This window comes from Lissotriton vulgaris, chromosome 10, assembly GCF_964263255.1.
Source record: "Lissotriton vulgaris chromosome 10, aLisVul1.2, whole genome shotgun sequence".
NCBI lineage: Eukaryota > Metazoa > Chordata > Amphibia > Caudata > Salamandridae > Lissotriton > Lissotriton vulgaris.
Window position 1 is genome coordinate 845338948 of NC_141698.1, and position 27034 is coordinate 845365981.

At 43.6% G+C, this 27034-nt stretch overlaps 1 protein-coding gene across 1 annotated transcript in view; it reads left to right on the top strand.

Moving 5' to 3' along the window:
* CUBN (cubilin) overlaps positions 1-27034 on the top strand; it is a 1372460-nt gene that overhangs the window by 951213 nt on the left and 394213 nt on the right. Inside the window, exon 49 of the mRNA XM_086941783.1 lies at positions 25757-25928. Within this exon, the coding sequence (XP_086797909.1) occupies positions 25757-25928 (172 nt within the window). The remainder of the gene's footprint in view (positions 1-25756; positions 25929-27034) is intronic.

The following is a 27034-nucleotide window of genomic DNA, read 5'->3' on the forward strand; positions in this document are numbered from 1 at the left end:
CAAGTCAATGCCCAGGATATTATCTGGTGTATGGGGCGATAACAAAAATTGACCAAAACTGAAAAATTTGTCAAGACAAAGTGCAAGGGGTTTTGACAATGGGCTAGGGGAGGGTGTGCCATCGAACCCTACGCATGGTATCATTTCGCCAGACAGGGGAGCCCTCGGAACCAAGTTTTTTGACAAAGCGCTACGAGTAGCCCCTGTGTCGACTAGAAACTGATCAGTAGAACCCAAAATACCCGCTGTTACATATGGACCCTTCTGATCTACCGGCACTTCAATTGATTCCTTACCCCATCCTACGCAGTCCTATGCATGCACATAATCCTGGTGCTCCACATTCTCACCCTCCGATATTTGATATTGGTTCCGCCTATCAAACGTGTTTCGTTCGTCCTGGCCACGGCCCCTTTCCTCAACCCTTCCACGATCACCTCCGCCACCTCTCACTCCCGTATAACTGCCTCTCGACCTACCACTTCCTCGACCACGCTGGCTACGCTGCTCACGAAGTACCGGACAATCGTCAGCCCAATGCCCAAACTCTTTACAATATGCACATTGATCCTCCGCTATATCCGTACGACCATAAGACGTATTTCCTCCACCTCGTCTACCTCTATCATTCCCTCTACCCTGTGTTCCCCGAACCTGCACCAACATCACCTTCGTTTTCAATTCTTTCGCCTTCTTATCAACACTTTCTTTAGCTTCCAACTCCTGCCGCTCATAATACTGAGCCATAGTTAACAAAGACACAGGGGTCTCGTGGCCCAGGAACTTTCACTCGATTTCAATCGCTTTGCAATCTCCGGTAGGAGATTAGCCACATACTTATTTACGAACAAATGCCGACCCGTATCATCTGTTAAAGATTGACCACTGTAATCATGAAACGCCTCCTCGAAGCGTGTAAAGAAATCTGAAACCGTTTCATCAGGCTTTTGTTTGCACAAAGCTAACATGGTCCAATCAATCTTTTTAGAAGGAACAAGCGTTTTTAGTTTAGTCAGGATAGCCGCCGGAAGGTCTAGAATCAGCTCACATGGCTTACATGCAGGTTCCCTATCTAAATCTGCTTTGTTTATTTCTTTCCATGTCCCCCCCAGTATTGCTTCATCATTATTTTTACGGATTAGTCTCCACATATCAGGTGGAAGAATTAACCCGAAGAACAGATCTATATCAACAAGAGTCATTACACAAGACGAAATGGCCCCTTCCACCCCTTCATAAAATGCCGCCGGATTTTTCCGAAGGTCAGGCAAAGAATTTTTCAAAGCCATAACATCTGCTCTATTCCAAGGAGTATATACCCAATTATATATAAAATATCCCTTCGCATCCTTAGACAGTTTATCTTCATCTGTACCTTGCCCTTTAGGAGGGACATACAAAGGTGCGGCTTCACGCATAGGCATAACATGCAGTGCAGAACTCTTATCTGAACCCCGGAGAGAACACTCCTTAGACCATTCGTTAGACTCCGGCCCGGACTCCTTTTGTTTCTTTTTCCGCTCCTCCCGCAATCCGGTGGTCTCATCTCGCAGCTGGACCAGTTGCTTGTAAAAGTCATCAACATCTGTAAGAGCAAATAAACCTTTATCCAGATTCTCACGATGAACTGACACAGCTTTAGATTCTAACGTATCTGAAAGTTGACGATACGCGGCAACAACTTCTTCTGCCAAATTAGACAGAAAATACAGTAATTCATGATCCGTCCAACTACTCCTTTCCGCAATCACCTCAGACTGGGAAACACAATTCTTATTCACTTTACGAGCCCAACTACGCAAATGTGCGGACCTCTCCGCAGTAAACCTGAGAGCGGATACACCCTTCTTTTCCGGCTTATCCTGTCCATCATCTTCCGAATCTGCAGCTGGAGCCGTAGGCGAAACATACAGAGGCGGTGACCGATCTAGCAATGAAAAATCATCAATTTCATTATTAAGGACAGGATAAAGCGGTCGGCGAATAGGAAATTGACCAGTCGTTTGCAATTTATGTTCCCGTTCCTCCCTCTCTCTTTTCTCCTGAGCCTCTTTTTCTTCAAGCTGTAAAGCCTTATCCCGAGCAGCCTTACGCTGCTCTTTGTCCGCCAAGGCAACTTCACGTTTCATTCGCTCACGCACCGCTTTCTCCCACATTCGCACACAATCAAACATATTTTGTCTAGACCTGCGTTGAAACAAACATTGTTCCACAAACTGTACTTTACGTAAATCGAACGACCCATGTAGAGGCCATTGCAATTCGGGATCAGATTTAGTGTACTTATGCCATAATTTGCTGTACATTATAGGGGGAAGGCCAAATTTAATGTACATTTCCCGATTTGGTGTTCCTTCTGGGGGAGCCGGCTGTGCTTCTGCTAACCTAATTGTGGTACCATTTCCAAGACAGCACATCCCTCGGAGTGTGCTTAAAACAGGCATGTTCAAAAGGTATCACGAAAGCGTGACACCGTATAAAATGGCACTTACAGGACTTCACACAAATGTGCCGCTCAGAGGAAAAAAACAAAGTTAGAGAAACATCTCTACATGCCTGCCTATGTGAAGTGCACTACACATATAGATTCAAAGTTCACAAATTCACAAACGTTAGCTAACTCAAATCAAATCATAGGTCATAGAACTCCGGCAAGCGTCCGAAGACTACCTTACCGATCACAAATCATAGAACTTCAGTAAGCGTCCGAAGACTACCTTACCGAACACAAATCATAGAACTTCAGTAAGCGTCCGAAGACTACCTTACCGAACACAAATCTTACCCAAAATCTCAAATGTCCAGATTCCAACTGCCAAGGTCTTGTGATCAAATCAGCCAAACGGCACTTTCCCAGCAACGCAGACGATCGAAAACTCAGTCGGAGACCGGCGCCACCTGGAAGGTCAGATCAGAAGGAAAGGAAGAAACACCATGGGTGCCAAGACTCGGGTCACTCAGTGGCAGCGCGTGTCCATGGCGAGTTTCCAAGCCTTCGTCACGACCTCTCCTTCGGGCATCCGAGTCGCCGATGAGTCCCTTCGTGGTCGCCAATTTGAAGTAATCAGGGTTCCCAAGGCCTACATGCTCCGTAGATAACCCACTTACACTCAAGAACTGTTGGCACGGAAACTGTAAAATTCAAAGAACAAGTTTATTAAGACCCCATGGGGTGGTGGTACACTCATACAGCACCCTTCGGTAATGCAAGAGGTATCACACCGAACATCGGTGTGACCCCGTCTTTTATACAGTTTTCAGGTAATAAAGATAGGCGGCACAAGTTACAGGACATTATGTACATATATGGTCATGTTTTGGAACACAGCCAGCTTATTGGAGGGGGTACAAACTCCGCTGGTCAGTTTGGCGGCACATTCCTGAGGGGTGACTGGTCAGTGGGGACTGCGCATGTACGAGCTTGACCAGAACTAAAAATAGCCTGTTGCTGGGCAAACTGAAGTGGTCAGTAGTACGGACAACGGACTAAAGGGCACGCTAGCCACGAGGCCGCTTATGGTCTAAGATGGCCGCCGTACCATTCAAAAATGGCGTTTTCATGTATAGCCAAGTTAAGGAGGAAAAACGTGTAGTTTCAGCTAATCGCTAACGCGGCCATGCCAATTACGACAACACAAGTCTAGAAGGTCTGGTATAGTAGGCAAAGCTAAGTTCACTTCATGCAAGCCTTCCAGGGGGTTGCTGGCCAAAGCAGAAGCCTCATTATATGTAAACAGGGACCATCCATTAATTCAGCTTCATGACCCTCATCCGTAGCTAATATTTCAACGGGTGTCATTTGTCCATAGTGTTAGTGCTTCCGGGAGGCACTTTAAAACCAAATTTTTAGTAGTCACAAATGGAGATTCAGGACATTGGAGACTGCTAAAAAGGGTTATGGCATGTATCAACCTTCTTTTGCCAGTTGGTAACCTATTACTGACTCGTAAAATTGGGTTTGCGAGTCCCTATTAGTAAGGGGTGTACCAAGGGCTTCTCTTCCTAATAGAGAGTAACAAAGGCATATACAATTGTTTTGCGACCGGAATGCAGGCACAAAACATTCGCAGTTTACTGCCTGCTACAAGTAGGTGGTAAGCAACTCACAAATGGAAAGGAATCCCCAGGGGACCCCTTACCCTTTGTGATTGGCAGTGAACGTTGTTTTTACGAGCAGGCAGTGATCCCATGGCCACTACCTACTCTCAAAATATGAAACTGAAATGTCTAATTTTTGTTTTCAAAAAGCATCACTTTCTCCTTTTAGGGAAAATGGGCTGCATTTTTAAAAAAGTTTGTTATATTTAAAAAGCAAACACAGATATGGGAGTCTGCTGTCCCCAGCAGGCCACCATCCCTGTGTTATTACCCATTCCCAATGGGTCCAAAATTGTGACTTGCCTCATGAATATTGATGAGGCAAGCCATATGCGACCCCATTAGGAAGTACAAAGTGTATCTGAGACGCATTAGTACATTTCCTTTTCAAACTCGCAAATTGTGGGTCGGTAAAATTCACAAATTGCGAGTCACAAAAATAAATGGTCATACATGTGGCCAAGTGCCACCCTCATCCATTTACTTAGCCCATTTTTAGAATCCAGTGTGAATGGCTCCGATTTTACCATTTTGGGCGATTTCAACTTACATTTAGAAAAAAGCTCGGACACAGCGGCATCAACACTAAGGGATGCTCTGGCCAGTCTAGCCTTGGAACAGACGGTCAAGAAGGACACTCATAGAGCAGGCCACACTCTCGATGGTATCTTTACTTCCTGTAGGGCAGAGGTCTTCAAACGTTTGTCGGCTGAGCCCCCCCATCTAAAACTTTTTACACGCCGAGCCCCCCCAACCATCACCACCACCTGACAAAAATGTTCTGGAAGGTGGTACTCTGCATCATTCCCTCCTGCAGAGCCCAGGTCGCATAGGGCAAACAATATTAAATAAATTAAGAGTAAACTGAAGTCTGCTTGCCGGTAGATGTCTGGAGGACCCATAGGACATCTTGAGTTCCCTACAGAGGGCTGCCTTTAGGGGGTGCACTGGCAGTGCTGCACTACCTTTTGTAGCCTCCTGATGGCTTCTTCGCCTTTTTAGCCAAGTCCATTTTATGGCTCAGGTGGAGAGGCAAAGAGATTCACCCTCCTGCAAATGTGGAACTGCGGTCTTGAGCACTCTGCCACCCAAGTTCAGACATGGCCATATGCAAATCAGTCTGACCCTGTGCCTCATGAGAACAGTCCAGCCCGAACTGCCAAGCCAGGCCTTCCCTGGACCGGAAGGAAGCTTTGGTTTTGCTTTGTTCGCCATAAGTTGGCAGGGTATGCTCAGACATGAGTCCCTTGCTCACTTTGTCACTGGATTCAAGCAAGCCGGGCTGAAGACGGCTGAAATGCCAGAAACCAGTCCTTGGAAGCTTGTTTCTGGTCCAGAGAAGGCATGGCTTGGCAGTTCGGGCTGGACTGTTCCCATGAGGCACAGGGTCAGACTGATTTCCATATGGCCATGTCTGAACAGGGGTGGCAGAGTGGGCTAAAGAACAGTGATGGGTTAAACCCAGATCTGTTGACTGGGTGTGACTGTTTCATTGGTTCAGATTCTCCGTCCATCACCACCCTCTTTTGTACCATTTTGTACTCTTGAATTGAGCACTAGCACAAGTGAGGGATTGAAAATCTTCACTAACCACTGGCAAACTAATACTGGATTTGCTAATCAAATTACAACAGCCAGCTAAGATAACCTGACCGCACCCCACCTCTCACTTTTAATTCCTCCATCACACGGCTAAGCTTTCAAACCCACGATGCAATAAGACACAGCTCTGGGCATTCTCACAAATGACACAAACCACCTTCTTGAAACGTAGGCTCACAGCACCTACAACACTTTTCCAACCAAGCACATCCCCATAGCGTGCCACCCCTCTGGTAAAGCGCTACAGCACTCCGGAATGGGGGATATAGCGCTTATAAATGCATTATTGTACATAATATAAAAGGCATTTGCATGCACAATCTGTATATTTATTGAACTATATTTACCACACATTCGCTCTCACAGGGACATTATTCCACATCGTGGTGGAGGGGTCGGGCAGTAGCCCACACCCAGGGGTTACACAAAACAGCAGCATGGTGCCTTTCTGTTACTAAGCATACAGCCATGAACTGTAGGTCTCTGGAGAGGTCGCTTCCTATGGATAAAAGGAGGAGCACTTTCTGTGTTCCTGAACCTGACAGAGTCTGCCTTTGCGCAAGGGCACCTATCTGGAGTCTGCTTCAAAGACCATCAGGCTACCTCTACTACAGACAAGACACTGCAGAACAGCACATCTGTAAGTCAGAGCACTGGGCCTTCTCTTTGCAGCCCATACAAACAGTCCTATTAGATAGGAAAGGGCATGCAGCATAAAGCACACTCTGCACCCTGACTTTTGCTTGTGCACTGTTTTGGTTATAAAATGGGTCAGATCACTGGCATGGAACCCCAAGCAGCTGCCAATGCAGCATCACCCGTATCCCATTTCATTATTGAAGTTTGCAGACATCAGCTCGCTTTCCCGAATTCCCGGGCACCTTTTTTGTGCGGGTCTTACTCTTCAACGATTTGATATAAGGCCCGCATGAGGACGTCAATAGCTTACCATAACTTTTGCAATACATTTTTATTTCGGGTGACTTTCACACAGATGAAGTGTAGTTCATAGAAATGTAGCTACCTAAAACTCCCCAGCAGCCTCCATATTAACATAGAAATAACCTACTTAAAAATGCAGAAACAGTTATTGCGTGCAGGTTATTGTAAGGTATTTTTAAACGTGACCACTGTAATAGAAGGTCCTGTGAGCTTGTGGCGTGTTTTGATGGAATTACAGTGATTTATCAGAGTTTGCAGTCGACATCACTGGGAGCTGCCATTAAATAAAAACATATTCCCTCTTCTAATCTCTGTCCGAGAGGTCACCGCTCCTTCATGCTACTGAAATGTTCTGCATTTTTGGAAAGTTCTCATTGTCTTGTCTCATTGATGCGTCCACCAGGACCCTTTATTTATCTAGGCGAGTAAACTAGAGCATCCCCAGTGCTGTGTTTATTTCCCTCCCTCTTGATTTTCCTTTGTCACTAGAGCAGAGGCCAGCTGCACCTGTGTACTTCACAGGTCGTTTAAAAGACCATTCCCGTGTAAACGAGGCTTTGTTGTTTTTTCACCTCTTAGCGCCCCTGCATCTCCAGTCTGCCTACGGCTGAGACGGACGCCTGGAGGCAACAATGAAAGATGAAGTGGTGGCGCGCCCCCCCTGAGGGGATGCTGCATCCCCCCAGGGGGGCGCGCCCCACAGTTTGAAGACCTATGCTGTAGGGGCATAAAAATAGTGGAAACCTTGGAAGTCCCGTGGTCAGACCACAAGGTGATTATTTTCTCCATGGAGGTGAAAGAAGAGGCAACTAGGCCCGCCCCACAACCTAAGAGCGTCACATACCGTGACTGGTCAAGGACCAATACCCCAATATTTTTAGAAGAGCTCCAGTCATCAACCCCTGAATTGGCCCCAGACAGCAACACTGCCATTGATCAAATCTCGCACTGGATAAACTCAGCAGTTAGAGCCTCAGTCCCGCAAAGAAAAGTTATTTTTAGGAGGAAAACTCCATCTCAACCTTGGTTCTCCGAAGCCCTTAGGACGCAAAAACAAAACTGCAGGAAAGCGGAGAAAAGATAGAGGATTAACTATGACCTGGGGCCAAGGGAAGACTATAAAGCCTCCTTGGCCGCTTACAAAAAACTGATTGTAGCAGAAAAAAGCAGTTATTTTATGCATAAAATTAACGAGGCAAAAAACTCTAACAAGGAACTCTTTGCCACAGTAAAAAACTGGAGGAATTCTTTGTCAATAAAGTATCCTTAGTATATGACTCTTTTAAAAGGATTGACAAAGTCATTCCCGCACAGTTAAACCTTAAACCTAATAAGGAACCTCCTCTGATACAGCAGGGTCCATCGTTTCAATTCCTGCAACCCTCTGAGGAACAGATTCTGAAAGTGGTTAAGACCACCAGATCAGGCGGTCCAAAGGACCCTTGCCCACCTAAGGTGATTCAGCTTTTCCCGAACTGCTAAGTAAACAACTGGAAAAACTGTTCACAAAAATACTGGAGACTGGTATCTTTCCTGATGCATGGAAAACCACCTCGGTGATGCCACTTTTGAAAAAGCCAATCTAGACTCCGAAGAACCTGCCAACTATAGACCTATTGCTAGGATACCCTTAGCGGCAAAAGTATTGGAGAAACTATTGAACAAACAGTTAGCCCAATTTCTCTCTGATGGAAACGTATCAGACCATTCACAGTTTGGCTTTCGAGAGGGACATGGAAAGGAAACTACTCTGCTTATGGCAGTGGAGGAACTCAGGAGTGTTCTTGATGCCGGGGGGAAGGCCGCCTTGGTTCTTTTGGACCTTTCGGCGGCCTTCGATACAGTCAACCATGGGACACTCCTGACCCTTCTGGCTGAAGTCAGAGTTCACAGCTCAGCACGTACGCTCCTTGCATCCTACCTATGCAACAGGACTTTCACAGTGGAGCTGGGTGAGGCAAGATCGAAATCTTTTAGCTCACTGTGTGGTGTGCCTCAGGGGTCCTCCCTAAGCCCTACTCTTTTTAACCTGTATGTAGCACCTTTCACAGCAATCATAAGGAAAAGTGGTTTCACTCCGGTTTCTAACGCCGATGACACCCAGATAGTGGTGTCCATTGCCAATGATGCTAAAGAGACGGCTGATAAATTCCGGTTCTGCATGATACAAGTCAAGCATTGGATGCAAAGCAACTGCTTGAAATTGAATGGGGACAAAAGCAAAGTAATGTTGCTAGGGTCAGACTCAAACCTATGGTCGCCGGAGTGGTGGCCAGGCAGTCTGGGAAACTGCCCATCCCCAGTAAACGAGGTAAAAGCCCTGGGTATGACTCTGGACAACAAACTTTCTTTTGATGATCAGTCTAGCAAACTGGCCTCATCAGTCTGGTACATACTGAAAATGATAAGGAAGCTCTTGCCTTATATCCCGTTTGACGCCCGGAAAACGGTGGTAACTGCCCTGGCCTTGTCAAGGCTAGATTATGGGAATGCCTTGTATGCCGGAGCCCAGGTCCAAATTCTAGCAAAACTTCAACGCTTACAAAATGCACCTGCAAGGCTGGTGTCGTACGTTCCTAAACATGAGCCAATCGTCCACAGACTAAAGTCTCTCCACTGGCTTCCTATCACCCAAAGAGTGAAGTTTAAATTGGTCTGCCGGGCCTATAAGGCCCTTCATGGATCTGGATCTTAGATTTTTAAAACCATCTCAAATGGTACGAGCCTCCCAGGACTCTTAGATCGAGTCAAGCCAAACTGCTTCAGGTTCCTAAACACAGATTGGCCAAATGGGGAGGAAGAAGCTTCCTATTGCAAACAGCCAAGACCTGGAACCTCCTCCCAATCTCCATCAAAAACAGTCCATCGCTGCTCTCCTTCAGGAAGGAAGTAAAGACATGGTGTTTTACTGCCAGCTAGATCTAGCCCTGTTGGATCCCGAGTTTCCTGAATCTACCCAGCGACAAGACGCCCAGGGGCATTCGCGCACTCTATAAAATTACAAATCAAATCAAATCAATCAAATCAAATCAATCAAATCTGAGGGCATTCAATTGAAGGCAAATTAACCCACAATTAGTATAATATTGTCTACAAAGTCAAAGATCAAAACTACATAACAGGATAGGTAGGCACAGAGTTGAAGCAAGGGGCATCTATATCCTTCCTGCAGAACACCAATTACCAGATGTGATGAGGTAATTGGTATAAATGATGATCTGGTAAAACTCTTATTTGTAATCACTTATGACGCATGCCTCACATGGTGGACGGGAAGAAACGGATAGCCTTTAAGGGCTGATTCACATATTCACATAAAGTGAACACAGTTTTGACTGACTGGTGTCTTAAGTGGTTGAAGAATTGGAGCAGTGAGATTTTACCACCAAGGAAATTGGTGAATGGAATGGAATTGAATGGAACTTTCAAATCCAGTGCTGCTCTTGGCTGGCTATATAGAAGCATGTGTTGACATATCTAAAGTAGCAACTAAACATAACACAATAAAATTTACAAAGCAACACAACAATAAAATCATATTATCACACATCATAATAAGCAGTTAAAACCGTCAATACAGGATGCAATCTAAAAAGCCTGAAATTCAACAATATAAAAACACATTACAATATTCTAGCACAAAAAGACAGCAGCACAAAAAACAATAGACCAACATCAACATCAACACCTCCAGAAAGCTGCTTTCAGAATACGTTGATAAAGAGGTGTTTAGAGCAAAAACGACCATAATAGCCCCTGTGATAAATGTTTGTGATCTGGCAACTGGAGTCTTATAAATACCCACAAGACTACACAGAGACGGTTTAAGTGTAGGTCAGGGACACAAATGACCGGGGAGAGGGCTTAGTTATATAATCAAGAGTTACAGATCTGACAGTACACACCCGCCCCATGCCTTTTGGCAAAAGAACACAAAGAGGTATTTAGTTCTCCAAGAAGAAAAACGTATAAGTTAAAACTTTTTGTTCATTTTTGATATCGTGTTTTTTTAGAAAGTAGGCTTAGATAGGATAGGGAACAAAATTAAATATTTGGAACACAAGTAAGTAAAAGAGCTACTACACACTTTACAGGATGTGTTGCAAGGATCCAAGTCAGTGAGAACATTGCTAATAACTGTGGTCTGGTTTGCGAGCTCATGATGGCTGCCAGACCTGAAACAAATACATAAATAAGAGGGTCATAGAGAACAAAAACACACCCTGGAAAGAGAACACTTCAATAAAGTATGTTGTGATTCTACAAAATTCAAACAATGCGAGAGTGGATGATTTAGCATGGAACAGGTTTTGATACTACAAACTCACCACAATTGTTTATGTTATGTTAGGTTATCGAAGTTTGTACCGCGCACAGATACTCCAAGGAGTGTCCCAGCATGAGCCTTAGAGGTGCTGAAAAAAATGTAAAAATAATTAAAACAGATAGATTTTAAGCTATTTCTTACACTGCCCCAGATCCTGAATGCTGCGCAAAGAATAGGGCAGAGAATTCCAAGCTGTGGCTGCCCTAACGGCAAGAGATCTACCCCCCAGCCTTTGTAGGCGCGCACGGGGTATCTGTGCAAGCGACTGGGATGCCGACCTCAGGTGCCTGGCAGGCGTGTTAAATGCAAAGCGCTTCCTAGGGTATTCAGGCCCCCCGCATGAAGAGCACGGTGCGCGATAACCAGGGCCTTGAACTTTACACGTTTAATAGCGGGCAGCCAGTGCAGCAGTCGCAGATGTAGCTTGACACTGTTTCTGATAGGAATGTTAAACACAAGCCTAGCTGCCGCATTCTGGGCCACCTGCAGTTTTTAGGTTTTGCATGCGAACGCAGCGCATGCGCTGTTTCGCTATTGAGACTATTGTTGCCGCTTTGGGGCTGGAAGGGAAACAGGAGGTTGCACGCACGGACAGAGATGTGCATGCGTACGGACAGGAGATGTGCACTCCGTACGCATGCACATTTCCTGTCCCCGACGGCTCCATGTTATGACAGATGCGTATTCTGCTTTTACATGATCCCTTTGTGACAGACGCTCCCTCCTACTGCACTTTAGCAATCCCATTAAACTTGTTTTTTTAAGATGTCTGGAAATTCAGGTTTTTCTCCGCTACTGCCACTAGAGCTTCTGCGGGTGATTAACGTAAATATGATTACATCTAATTCCTTGGTTCTCTGATAATTCACACAAGCACGGGGAAGCTGTGACAAGTTATTGTTGTTTACTCTACATTAATGACGCTATGCATTGGGTGTTGACTAGCTTCTCATTTACCAAGTTTACTGCCTGCATCTAAATGTATGTTACCTAATCAAGTTTAGTGGGTAGATTATTTTGAAAACACTGACACACACTGTCATTGTAGTTTTATTGTTTTGGTTTTGTAAAAAAAAATACAAAATGTATAACAGCTAATGCTTTTCTGTTTGCATAGCACATGATTCAGTGATTACCAGTGCACTTTTGCTCTTTGGAGGTCATTCACACTAGCATGCCTGGTGTTTTCCAGATATTTTTCAGTATGCCCCTACTGCTTGGGGAAACAAACGGCTTAATACATTGAGACATAAGTGTACTAGCTTACATTGCATGCTAAATCAGTTTTTAGGCCGTTTCTGTCCTCTGTGCCTCTGGCTTGGCTTTCATGAGCACTAAGCGCACAGTAAATGTAGCTAATATTTTATCTAGTGCCTTGAAGTAACATGACATTAGTTTTTCAAGCGTTTCATTTTGTGCGGCCTCCGTGGGAGGGAATTGGCGCTTCCTAGCCTCTGTCCCTTACTGTACCAGTCTCCGAAACTCTTGCACTCCCCCCCCACCCTCCCGTGGGAATGTGGAGGAGTTGAAAGAAAACTGATCTGAGGTGGAGAAACATCAGCAGTCTCTGAAAATGCACATTCAGAAACCTGCCTCCCTCAAACTCTCGGGCCCTCCCTCTTCCTCACCCTCCTCATCACGGCACAACGTTCCCTCCCATTTCCATTGCACTAAGTAATCACCAGCACAGCTGCAAGTTCTCAGCATTGCCTTTTACGGAGAAGGCACCGTGAGTCGTGTAAAGCAGGACAAAGTGGTCTATGGTCAGCATTATGTGCCAAACTGAGTAACAGGGTTGGACTGCCAGCCAGGCTGGTCATTGCACTGGTCGCACATGGTGCAACAGTTTTTTTGGCGCCCCTACTCCATTTCCTCTTTCCCCATGAATTCCCTCACTACCACTCTCCAACAATGCACCTCATCTCTCTATAGCACCTTTCTGACCAACATTTCATTTTTTATAGCACTGCTCATAGTTTGCTCACACTCAGTTCTGTGACCTGCATGGTACATGTTCTTTGTAGCAGGTAAATTAACCCTCTGTGCTGTGTGGGTGGCAGAAGTGCCCATGTGAGTGCACGGTGAGCAATGCAACAGTTTGAGAGTAGGGTAAGAGGAGTGACTGCAGAGTGAGGTGACCATATGAGTGGCTGGTCTTTAACCTTCCTAAATCCTCACATGTCACCCCCCTTCTGAAACTTTTACATTGGCTTCCGGTTCGGGAACGTATCCAATTCAAGCTTGCATCTATCACTTACCAGGCTCGATTGGGTACGGCCCCTGCATTTATTTCTTCGGAGATTATCCCCTACTTGCCAACTAGGGAGCTCCGATCTTCTTCTCAATCCCTCCTGATAGTTCCCCGGTTTCGCCGGAAAAAGTGGGGGGGCTCAAAATTTGCGACCCTTGCCCCAACCCTTTGGAACTCATTACCCCTTGATCTCAGATCTTTAACCCCATATTCCCAGTTTCGAAAGAAACTTAAAGCCTACTTCTTCAGCAAAATTTTCATTTAATCCTCTGTTACCCGACCTCCCTTCCTTGTCTATTGTGGAGATCTGCCAGTTACAGCGCCATGAAACCGCTGGTGTAAGAGCGCTATATAAGAATTTTTAAACTCAAACTCAAACTCAATTTGGGTGCTTATGTAATTGCAGAGTGGGGGGGTGGACAGGCGGAGGGGGGTTGGCGGGGGGGCCTTTTAGCCCAATGGGCGTTGTATGCCTGAAAAGAAGTGACCATGTATGGAAAATTGCTTGGATTTCAGCTTGCTTCAGGCAAGGTGTGTTTTAATATCCAGGAAACTAATAGTAAAAACACGTCCAACAGACCTTAAACCGGGCCTGGAAACTGCCAAAACAAAAACTCGCCCACAAACTGAGCTGCCAGCAGTGCTTAATTTGCAATAAATAAGTAAATAATTCGGGGCAGATTTACAAGCCCCTTGCGCCTCTTTTGCGCCGCCATTGTGTCACTTTTGTGACGCAGCAGCGGCACAAAAGATGCGCCATGGTGCGGGCTATTTACAACGTGACGCATCTGGGAGATGAGTCACGTTGTAAAGCCCTGCGCCTTAAGGAGGCGTTCTGGCGCAGAGGGGGGGGGCGTTCCGGCGCAGGAACGCCTCTTAAAAGTGGCCGAGTGAAATCTACAAGATTTCACTCAGTCACTTTTAGGCCAATGCTACGTCAAAACCCTGCGCCTGCTTGAAGCAGGCGTAAGGATTGACGCAGCATTAGTAGAATGGGCCCCCCAGAGCATTGCTGGAGCTGTGTCGCACATGCGACGCAACTCCAGAAATGCGACACCTTTACGGCACAGATGCGTGACGCGTCTGTGCCGTTTTTGCCCCATGGGACGCCGCATTGTAAATGCAGCGCATCATGGGTGGCGGAGGCATGGTGCACAATAACTGGCGCATCCCTGCCGATATGCAGGGATGCACCAGTAATTGTAAATCTGCCCCACAATTTCTAGCTTGCACCACTCATTTCCCTTGCCAGCGCTGCCAACTACAGTAAATACACAACTACTAACCATCACACTCCTACAAGTGGGACAGTTCAGACTATTACAGACTCCCAAAGCTGTAAGGATGGCTTGGGCGGCAAGTATTATTTTTTTAATGAATTAATAAACAGTTGTTCTGCTCATCTCTAAATTACACACAGTGCCACCATGCGGCAGACTGTATAAGTTCAGGTGCCGAGCACTGGAAATCTCCGGCTCAAACTTAGCACTGCCTGTCAGACCAGCCCATCAGACACTGCCTGATTGCCCTTCAGGCAAACCCAGTTAAATCTGAGTGCCGAACTTTGGCCTAAATAAGTCAGTAAACCCGTTGATAAAGTTAGTGCATGGCAACTTTGCAAACGGTTTAAATTATATTAAATGTGCATACAACAACACACATACAACAAGTCACAACTGGCTGTCTTTTCAAACTTAGGAACCTTCGGAAGTTCCTTGCGCTTTTGCCAGCAGACTGCCGAAAAATGGTAGTCCATGCAACAGTTACATCCAGATTGGACTACGCGAATGGCCTATATCTTGGCCTACCCAAATACTTGGTACATCGCCTGCAGATCGTGCAGAATGCGGCTGCGAGACTGCTAAAACACATCCCTTTTAGACAGCATGTCTCTCCGCATCTACATGACCTGCATTGGCTCCCTGTGGCTAGTAGAATAAAGTTCAAAGCTCTAACCTTGGCGTTCAGAGCACTTAAGGGGTCCTGTCCTGATTACTTAAAACTTAGACTCCCCAGGTATCACCAGGAGAGGCACCTGCGTTCTAACGCTCGGCTTCAGCTCCTCGTCCCTCGCGCCAAAAAAGCCAGACTCGGTGGCAGGTCCTTCTCTGCTAACACGGCAATTCTTTGGAATACCCTGCCGGTCGCCATCCAAGCTGCCACGACTGAATCCTGTTTCAAGAAACTAATAAAGACCTGGCTTTTTGCCCAGAAAAAATAAGCACTCTCCCCCCTTTTTTGTTTTTCCTGCCTAACAAGAGTTGCCCACCTAGCGCCGGGACACCTCCTTGTGAGGTAGCTGATCGCGCTTTAGAAATATCAGTATTATTATTATTATTATTATTTAGTTTAAGGCAGAAAGGTGTTGTGTTGAAATGTACATTTCAACAGCATGAATGTTCAGGTTAGACCTCACTAAGCCTACTAATGAGGCGTGCATGACAAACGCATCTTTTTTATGTAGGAGCTGTAAGAACTTGGCAGTTCTGTGCAAATGGGCTCTCGGAAAATTCCCCAACCTTAGTGATAGAAGTCCTAGCCGGGTGCAGAAGAAAAGCATTAAATCACCTTCATATGGAACCTTTTAAAGGGTGACGTGACTGCGATCTCATGGCACTTGTAAAGGGAGATTAGAGTGGTTATCAAGCTATTACATCATATGCCCCTTAATATATGAATAAAATGATCCTCACTTCAAACAGGTGAAAATTACTTCTAATATACATCGTAAATGCTAATAGGTCTCATAGCTCAAAGTGCCTCTTCAGCCACTCGTGAGCTATGCGCTCATTAACACATCATATATGCACTCTATTGAACCATGCGTGCGAGCGCCCACAAAATGACGCAAGCAATTTTTGATTTACCGAGTTAGATCGGTAAATGGAGAAGAATAGGTACAGCAAATGTGTTTATTATTCATTTATTTTTGGGAAGCACGGAGCGACACGAGGGCGCTGGTGTTTGGGGAGCATCACAAAGGATGTGGGTGTGGTAATAAGCATGGAGGGGGCATGGGTGGTTGGAAGCAACACTGAGGGTGGGGTGAAAAAGCAACTGGTGAGAGAGCAGCATAGAGCAGGCAGGGAAGAAGCACAGGAGTGAAAGCGAGGCAAGGGGGGAGAAGTGTGGGAAGCAAAGTGCAATATGGAGGAAGCGGCGGAGAAGCACTTAAAGCAACACAAAGGGGCTGATATACAATAAACTAATGCAGCACGGTGCAGCAAGTCATTTTTGCTGCACATCGCTGTGTTAGTTTCGAAGCACAGTGATGCAACATATTTACAACAATATGTCGCATCTCTGTGCTTCCCACTGCGCTGGCGCACAAACTGCTGCCATGCGCCAACACAGGCATCATTGCACCATGGTGCAAGGATGCCTACGTCGTGGGTAAAGTGTTTTTATTCAGGAAGAGAACCCTTCTTGAACACAGGAAGAGAACCCTTCCTGAACAAAAACAATCATTAGAGGTGATTTCCTCATTCTATGTGTGCTGCAGGATGCAGCACGCATAGAAATAGGAAACAACAAGCATTTGCAATGCAATAGGTCTCGCATTCACGCAAGTTTAAGCTATTAGTATTGTAAATGACAATGCCTTTTATTTATGTTTTAAAACCCAAACCATCAATAAAAGTCATTTTCATTGCCAATAGCTCAAACTCTAGTGAATGCAAAACCTATTGCATTGCAAATGCTTGTTTGAGAGTGTAATATGGGAGGCCAATGTGCAATGCATTGGCGTAGTCAATGCAGGACAGGATCAGTGCAAGGGTCACTGTTTTCTTCGCTGCCCTGGGAAGCAGCGGAAGGAATTTCTTAAGGGACTTTAGAATCCCTAAACAGCCCCCAGGAAGTTTTTTGATGTGGGTCGAAAAGGACAGCTGTTCGTCCAACCAAACACCCAGCTTTTTTGCTGGTAGACCAGAGGAGGATGGCAGAGGATAGTCAGATGGCCAAAGTGCATCTAGCTTGATGGAAGTGAAGACCTTATTAAAGATCTAGGAGTAACTGATTAAGTTGTACAATAGCCTGAAATAGCGCTGTAACAATCATTCGTATGAGAGACACAATGGGAATTGGGTGGAAATTTATCGGAATGAGACAACCATGGTCATTATAATGAAGGTAAAGTAATAGATTAAACAGTTTAGAAAACAACTTATCTGTAAGGAGGCACTAATTGTCACAACTACACTCTAAGCAATTGAGCTGATAACATTTTTTTAATTATTTTTAAGACAGACTGATAGTGGGCCTGAGGGTTCAAAAGACACTAGTCTTTGAATGACATCAGCAAAAAGATAGAACATTGTATTTATATATTACAAGCATTGTATTTGCAGTGTAATTTTTAGGTAGTACAGTTCATTATGTAAGGGTAATGTCTGACAAAATATAGAACGACATAAATATAGAGGTACAAAAATATCAGAGCATTAATATCCATGTCAACAATATCGACATCCTATTTACAACAAGGTAAGTACAAAAATATTGTAAAAAAATATTGATGTCAAAAATATTGTTTAAAAGAAATATTTTTTTAATTAAAAAAATATGTACAATAAATTAAATATTACTTACAAATATAATAAACATAGTTAAAAATATTTTATAATATTTGAAATTAACAAGTAATATACATAATTTCATACAAAATTAATTAAACATATACATATAATATATAATATGTATTCGTACTTAATAATAATTTTTAACAATTATTTTTTTAAATTATGAATAGTTAAAAATATTATACAATACAAATTCATCTATCCACATAAAATATTAACATAAATCAAAATTAAATAATTATGCAAAACAAATTAAAACAATTAAATTGACTTTTAATATTTTTAAAATTATTTATGTACTACATTAGCTAAAACTATAAAAAATATATTAATATAACAGAGGGGATAAAAAACTATTATAACTCCCAAAAAAACTACAGTAAGTAAAATGTTGGATAGCGTAGAGGTAAAAATTACTATTCGCACTCCAAAGAGTGCAACAGTAGGGAAAGTGTTGGATAGCGTAGGGGTAAAAATTCCTATTCCCACTCCAGAGAGTGCAACAGTAGGGAAAGTGTTGGATAGTGTAGGGGTAAAAATTACTATTCCCATTCCAGAGAGTGCAACAGTAGGGAAAGTGTTGGATAGTGTAGAGGTAAAACTTACTATTCCCATTCCAGAGAGTGCAACAGTAGGGAAAGTGTTGGATAGCATAGGGGTAAAAATTACTATTCCAACTCCAAGGAGTGCAAAAGTAGGGAAAGTGTTGGATAGGGGAAACATCCTTTACAACGCGGTGTTTACACCGCGCAACCTTTACGACGCAGCCATTACAACGCAAGTCATTACTAGGACTTGTGCTGGATAGCACTCTTGGTTAAGGAATAGTTTGATTTTCTATTCCAACACCTTCCCTACTGTTACATGGGCTGGAGTTGGAATAGAAAATTAAACTAATCCTCAATCCAGCGCCCCCCAACGCAAGTCATAGTAACGTTTTACGTTGTGAAAACCGCGTTGTAAAGTACTGCGATCAAAATGATCGCATTGTACTGACGTACATCCGTTGGATAGCGTAGGGGTACAAATTACTATTCCCACTCCAGAGAGTGCAACAGTAGGGAAAGTGTTGGATAGCGTAGGGGTAAAAATTACTATTCCGCCTCCAGAGAGTGCAACAGTAGGGAAGTGTTGGATAGCCTAGGGGTAAAAATTACTATTCCCACTCCAGAGAGTGCAACAGTAGGGAAAGTGTTTGCTAGCGTAGACGTTAAAAATAACATACTTATAAATACATTAATATTTTCAAATATTAAAAAAAATAATTATTAAATAAATCTAAACTATTTACAAATACCAATACATAATTATCAAAAACATAATTACCAATGAATAGTTGAGTAAAAATAAATTAAAAATAAATACCAATTAATAATAATTAATTACCAATTAATAATTAATCACCAATAATATAATGAACAAAAACAATGAATTAAAATAAATGATTACTTAATTACATTTAAATTACTTCCCACCCTACTCCCCTATAAACTCATAACCCGCTACAGAACATAATTATCAATCAATTAATAAAAATTAATTACCAAGTATTAATTTATTAGCAATATGATAATTAACAAAAACAATTATTTAAAATAAATTATTACTTAATTACATTTAAATTACTTCCCACCCTATTCCCCCCTAAACCCATAATCTGCTACAGAACATAATTATCAATTAATCAATTAATTTAAATTGATTACCAATTAATACAAATTAATTACCAATTAATTAAAATTAATTCATAATTCATAAAAATTAATAATTAATGTAGTATAATTAAATTACTTCCCACCCTTATCCCCTATAAACCCACAACCCGCTACAGTACTAAACTACAAAATGTTATTAAATTACATTAAAAAAATACATATTAAATACATAATACTATACATAAAAATCATATAAAAATCGAAATGAATAACATCGATATTACTAACATCGATATTAGTAACATCGATATTACTAACATCGATATTAACAAAATCGATATTACTTACCTTCGAAATTCTGTCCCATCAATATTAAAAATATCGATATTACCTACCTTCTATATTCTGTCCCTTCGATATTTAAACATCAACATTATTGTATGTCGATATTTTTAAAATTTATATTTTGTCTACCTACCATGTAAGGGACAGCTATTATTTTCGGTCCCTCCTTCAAATTACCAAGATTTATAACTCAACTGCAATAGACTTTTACAGATTTATTGTCGTATGTCTGAAAGAAGACATCCATAACAATGGCAATTCCTTAATCATCTATGATATGTTTTTCTAAACTCAGTATTGTGCATCAAAAAGCTGCCCTTCTTGGCGACCTGTCAAACTAAAACACCAGGGGCTGTATTAAACAAAATGCTCTAGAGACACAATGAGCAAGTGCATGCACTTTCTGCTTCCCGTGGGCATTGTGGCCCTTTGCAGCGCTGGTGTGATATGAAGGAGGCATCCCTCATTTGCATGTGGGTGTGGCCCCATCCAAATTAGTTAACACTTTGCCTCTGTGCTTACACCATATTAGAGAAGAAGGTATAGAAGCAAAGGATCAATTAGGAAGCACACTATATGCCACAAAGAGGTGGCACAAATAGAGGTGGCACACAGTCGTGGCAAAGTGGTGGGGCGGGAGGGACAAAACAATTTGTTTTTTTAAACGTACCTGTATCCCACTGCATCGCCACACCGCCACTCTTCTGGCTCCACTGCAGGCACAGGCTCCCAGACTGCACCTGCAACCTATCCTGATGCTGCTCTCACAGCATGAAAGAATCATCAGGATTGGCTTGAGCTCCCTCGATTTGCACTCCCAGGGAGACTGGGAGCCTATGTCTATGCCTATACCTGCTGAATCCAACACAGTAACGTAGCTCGGGTTGGAGATAGCTTCAGTGCACCACTCCCCCTCAGTGCATGCCATCTCCCGGCCCGCCCCAAGACTCCAAGGTAGGAGAAAAATAAAATGATAACAAACGTGGTATATTATCGTTTTTATTTTTTGAGTTTTGCAGCTGCTCCTGCTGGCAGAGGTAGCGGCGTTTCTCCGCAATAGTGAAGGAGCAGCCGCTGTGCTTCCTGGGGCTGCCCCTCTAAAAGGGTATAACTTGCCCAGACATGCATCTGCAGTCCCTTCACTAATACTAAAATGTCATAGGGACACAACATGTAGACACACAACCCTGTTGCACGCATTGGGGCATTTCTGTGATGCTGCCCCTGGTAGCTAAAGCACAAACAGCAGACAATCCCCAGAGAAGTATGTGTTAAGGTCAAGCAGTACCAACATGTTTAAAGTAGATAACACAACACAATTACATTCCCAAGATTATAGAAACAGGACAAGGACCACTGTAGCTATGAATTTTTAAAATATTAAGGTAAAAGTGCCTAGCAAAAGTAAAGCATCATTGAAAACAGCATTTCATAGTAGACTGGGCCTTATGTGCAATATCAGAACTATCACAATGACACAGAAGTTGGACACACCAAGCAGTCGTACCAGTCAAAGATTTTACCTTCAAAATTAGCCTCTGAAATGGAAGTCAAAATCTTCCACCAGAGCAAGGTCCAAGACTGTGTCCAGTGAGGGACCTTTGAAGTCAGATACATCGTCATCGATCTCCTGTTGACATTGTTGGTTTAGGCACCAAAAGTCTTCATGGGAAATCACAGGATTTTGTGGCTGCAATAGATGCTTTGCTGGTCAGAAAACTTTGCTACTTTACACGTGTCCAAGCTTTTACCTTCGGACTTTTCAGGAATCTAAATCCTCCAGTGAGGCATGACTGGATGATGTAGCCTTGACTCACCTAGGGTGATACTTTCCTGTGGACACCCTCAGCACCTTAGCCCGGTACGATGGAAGTGGTAAAAAGTCATAAAAGCGACATTTCTGCAACTGGAAAAGGTCATTCCAGTCAATCATACAGGTCTGAACTCCTCAAGGCAGGTGTCTAGACACCAGATTCCTCTGGTCAGCTGGGCTGACTTGCAGTCAGGTGTCCTTCTGCTTTTTGTGTCCTGGAGCAGGCACATAGGAAGCCAACCACTTGACCAATGGAGAATGGCTCCAGTCCCAGGGTGCCTGCATGAGTCCTTGATTTCTGATATCCTAGACCACTTGTAACAGAAAAATAACGAGCACCAATTTGGTTTATCTGGACTCTGGAGCAGACCATCCTCTTCTACTCAGTTTTAAACCTTTTTTTAAATACTTTTCGAAAATATTTTGGATTCATAGTCGAGGATAGCTATCAACTTCTAATTAGCTACACTTTGAGTGCCCCCTTCTTTTTGATTGGAAAGCAGGGAATCTCTTCAATACTTGTGTATTGGCATGTCATTACAGATTTTCCTCAAGAGAAATAATGAACAGGGAAAAACGGCCGTCATCGGGCAAGTTCACCATAGGGCTGCTAGGGTTTAGGACCTAAGATCCACCAGGGAAGGGGCAACAACAGTGGCTGGATGGCTACACTGATCAGTAAGACTTAATACTGAAGCTACCGCTCCTATTGTCTCTATAGCCCGGTATACTCTGTCCAACGAGGACAACCACTCAGAGAGAACTAATGTACAAAAAGGCCAAAAAATCAATGGTCACACCTCAGGTAGGTATCCTCCATCCTTCTCCCTACCCTGATGGACCTCCCCAAGAGAGAGGGGTCCTGTTGACTCACTGGTTTTTTAATGTTTTGTTGTTGCACTGTTCATACCCTACACTTCCCGTATCCCCATGGGTCCTTCTACACATGGATTTCCTACCCAGTTCCATAAAGGTACACTCTCAAGAGCATTAATCATTTTGACTCACCTACCACATAATGGGGCCCCTCCTTCCACAGGGGCCACAACGCACACCTTGAAAATCCTCTCCCTTATGGTGCAGGGACTAGGTTGACCTGTTATGTGGCGCCAAGTCTGGTGGTACTTCCTACTCCAAGATGTAGACATACTCTTCTTGCAAGAAGCACATTTTTCCAAAAAGAACACAAATGGATGGCCCCCCAGCATACCCCTGCCAGTACTAGGCATCTCCTTCATCCAAAACAGTGGGAGTAGTTATACTCTGGAAAGCACACCTAAACAGACCTCCTGTGTTGGTAACTAAGGCAGCGGAAGGCCACTACATCAAACTGGTACTACCCTGGGGCGTAACATGTTAAACATATACACCCCTAACACAGCCCAGGACCCTTATCTCCACACCCTCTTATCCTGACAGCTTCAATCTGCTATGTGACACATTATAGCAGGGGGGATTTCAACATAGCATGGGATCCCGAGCAAGACAGGCAATTGAACGTGTACTAGGGGGGAAATCTTGGCACTCCTTAAGAAAGAGACCGCTGAATTGGGTCTGATATATGCCTGGCGACACCAACACCCTGGTGCGTAGTATTACTCCTTCTACTCCCACGTTCATGCCACCTAGTCTCGCATTGACTTCCTTTTTCTCTCTATTTCAAACATCTCTATATCTGACCGTGTCTACTTGACCCTGACTCTGAGGACCAGTTCAGCCTCCGGGACAGGGTCATGACAATGGTGCCTCAACCCTCAACTTCTGAGGACCCAGTGAACATTCAAACAATGAGTATAGTGATCACTGAATGCCACCACTGAGGATGTATCCCAACATATGCTATGGGACACATTCAAAGCAACAAAACGGAGGGGTCTGGTCACCACAGAAATTGACAAAGCCAGAAAAGCACACTAGGTGTAGAACACACGTATCTTGGACATTGTGGAGCTTGAAAAGATAGATAAGGAAACACCTTCTTCAGCTTCTAAGCGCAAACTAGCTGTTCTTAGGGGCCAATTGCGAGCACATAGGTCATATAGAGCAAAATCAACACTTCTGGCCTTGGAAAAAAGTTCAACGACGAGGGAGATAAACTAGGCTCCCTCCTCGCCCAAAAAATCAGGCTATACAGGGCTAAATCATGTCTCTCCCAGGTCCGTATCCCAGACAGTACCTATATAAAGGGTTATGCGGTAAGAGGGGAAATCTTCTGAAATTCTGAAATTATATGATTGAGGACCAGAATGACAGGAGGATATACTAGATTACTTGAACACCTGTGACCAGCCCCCAATTGACGATTAAATTGGGAAGACCTAAAGACCCCTTTTTTGGAGGAGGAGGTGAGACAGGCGCTCCAACTCCTACCAAATGGGAAATCCCTAGGCATGGATGGCCTATCCCCGATTTTTTTTAAAACATTCCATGCAGACATACGACCTCACCTGGCCCTTCTGTTTAACTCCTTCACTAGCAACTGCTATGCATCCAAAGTAACCTTGGTGTGAGATGACATTTCAACATTCCCTTTGCTTGGGTAAGTACTTTTTAATTCTTACAATTTTTCATCAATTGTATTGGTCTAGTACAAATCCAAATTTTAAATTTGACACCACACATTGCTATAAATTGTCTTACCAATGACGTCCAGGAGCTTCTACCGCACTCTCACACAATTGCGTAGGATGGGGCTGCGTTCAGACGCAAATTGTTGGCAGTACGGGTTCTCCCTGGCAACCTTCCTACATCTGGCCTGGCAGTGTAGGCCTATAGCAAACTATTGGCTGAAAATATTACATCACATCAAAAATATAATTGGGCAAGAGCGGCCCTGCACCCCAGTGGTGGCCCTGTTGGGAGTGGTTACGAGTGTGCCGCCGAAGTCAAGGACGCAGCCAGCAATTTTATTACTATTATCAAAGAGGCAGGTAGCACTACACTGGGGTGCGGTATCCTCCCCTACTACTAAGGAATGGGTCAGGGATGTGTCATTTTGTAGGTCTCAATTGGCGTGGTACTGGGAGCTTCTGCCCACGAAGTCTCCCCCAGGGGACATTTGGGAGCCATTTGTCGATTGGCTGAGTTCAGACGCCGCAGATGACCCGTGATGTGACCAAATGGGGGTTGGGGTCCCTGCCCAGCACTGGCAAATTTGTTGTGAGTCACAATGCTAAAAATTATGAAAAGCCACTGCGGTGATTGACTGTTCAAAGGTTTATGGCATAACTGTTTAACAAATTTACCCCTTTGGAGTGGTAGATGCCTGCTTTGCACGCTGGTTCGCTCTATCTCTGTGTTTCAATTGGGCCGGCTGGACCAACAGTTTGTATTGTACTGTATTTTATGTGGTTGTTTGTAACTATATGAAAGCTAATAAAAACAATTTTTTTTAAAGAAAATGACGTCCAGGAGCCTAGATTACAACTAGAGACTTGAAGTGGAGACAATCCCTCATGTCCTTTTTGTTTGCAGTGCCTATAATAAGCCCAGATCCATATGGCTAAAACCAGTCTGTCGTCTACTTGAGACCAGAGGTTATGCCCCAGCGCTAAGAATTCTACAATCTGATCCAAACACAGTACTGGCCTGTGGGGTAGCTAAATTCCTTAGCTGGGCATGGGTGATCAGATTCAAAGTTATGTGACGCATTTTTCTTAGGCAATTTCCCGTTTTTTATTTCTTTATTGATTCAAAGGTGCAAATGGTTTAATGCTGTTTTATCTTGTTCTTTTTAATTATTTATTAAGTGTTTCAACTAATAACATGAATTGTATTTTTAATGTTATGTGCTTTTAAGATATTTCTATAGCGAAATAAAGCTTTGAACAACTAGAGACCTGATTCACAAAAGGCCTTTGCACTCGTAGCGGAGGCCCCACAGTTGTGGGGGAGTCTCTGCACTATAATAATTCTTATTAAAGACATTCTGCCCCGATTGTGGAGACTCCCCCACAACTGTGGGGTCTCTGTAGTGAGTGCAGAGTCACTTTGTGAATGAGGCCCTAGGATTTCTATTGACATTTGACCCTCCCATTCCCACTATGCTGACTAAACAACCGAGCAACGCCATTTATAAGACGTTTGGATGTCCTACGCCACAAATTGAGGGATGGGTACTTAAGTTTTTCTTTTACTAAACAGGTTTACAATGGACTGAGACCCAACTCTCCCCGCCTGGAAAAATTGTGTGGTGACGTGAGCCCAGGCATGGAAGTGAAGTCATCTGGAAACACGATGCGAATCATTTTTGCAACGGATGGGTCTGTTTCAAATGGAGGCTTCAGAGCAACGTACACGTCATTGGAAGATGCAGGTACTGAATGAGCTAGAATACAAAAGAATCATATGTCTCCTTTGAATTGCAAGGCATTGGAAAGGAGCACTTTCTCCTACATTAACAAAATGTTATCCAATATAGCCAGGGGTGTAACTCAAAATGATGGGCACACTGCTGCAGAATGTAATGAGGGACACCTGAGTCTCCCATATCTCTTAAATACTCATTAATCTTGGTCTGAATCGGTCCCCCTTGAATCGTTGGGGTGCCCCCTGGAGGGTTGGGAGCACCCCTGCGCATCAGGGACTGCAAGGACCTGGGCTATGCCCCTGAATATAGCCCAGATTGACAGAATCCTAATTATTATGTTTTCTTTCCATTAGAGCGCCAGTGACCTACATGTTATCTTTAAAAACAAAGTACTTCAACTCCATGCATTACCATTTTCTGTGCAAAAACATCATGGGAAACCGGGAGCTGTGTTGCAGGTCCCCATGAGTTTGTGGGCGGCAAGGCCTGGTTCTATTTTTAGTCTGCAGAAGTTGAGTTGACGCTGAGTGAATTGAAAGGTTAAATGAAGGTCAGTTTTAATAGATTCCAAGCATGCAGAGTCACCTCTGATCCCTGGATCAGCTTCTGCTCGATTATTCTGTTGCTTTAACGACAGACTTGAATAGCCGCAGCACATTATTTCATGCTGCTCTGCATAATTCAGCTTTTGAATAACTCTGTGTATTACACCCGGGTGAGAAATTGGCAAACAGATGTGCGTGGGAATTCTTATCAGGAAAAGATAACAACGGGTGGAATGATCTCATCGCACAGTGATTTCACCCAGCATCATGTCTACCGTTATGATAAGCACACATCAGAACTAGTTACAGATTTCCCAAAAATTATACTTACAAGAGAATTTAGTTTTGAAACTGAAGTTTTTATTTTATCGTGATACCTGCAGTAAAGATGTACAGTCTGAAAACAAATATATTGTTCATTACTAAGACCATGTTGTCTTTTTATTGACAGAAAGAAATACATTCACAATATGTTAAACTTTCTTTTCTTCTCAACTGTTCTTATTTAGTATGTCAAAAGTTAAAAGCAAACCTCAAAATGGAGGAAGGGCAGGGGGAAACGCAATG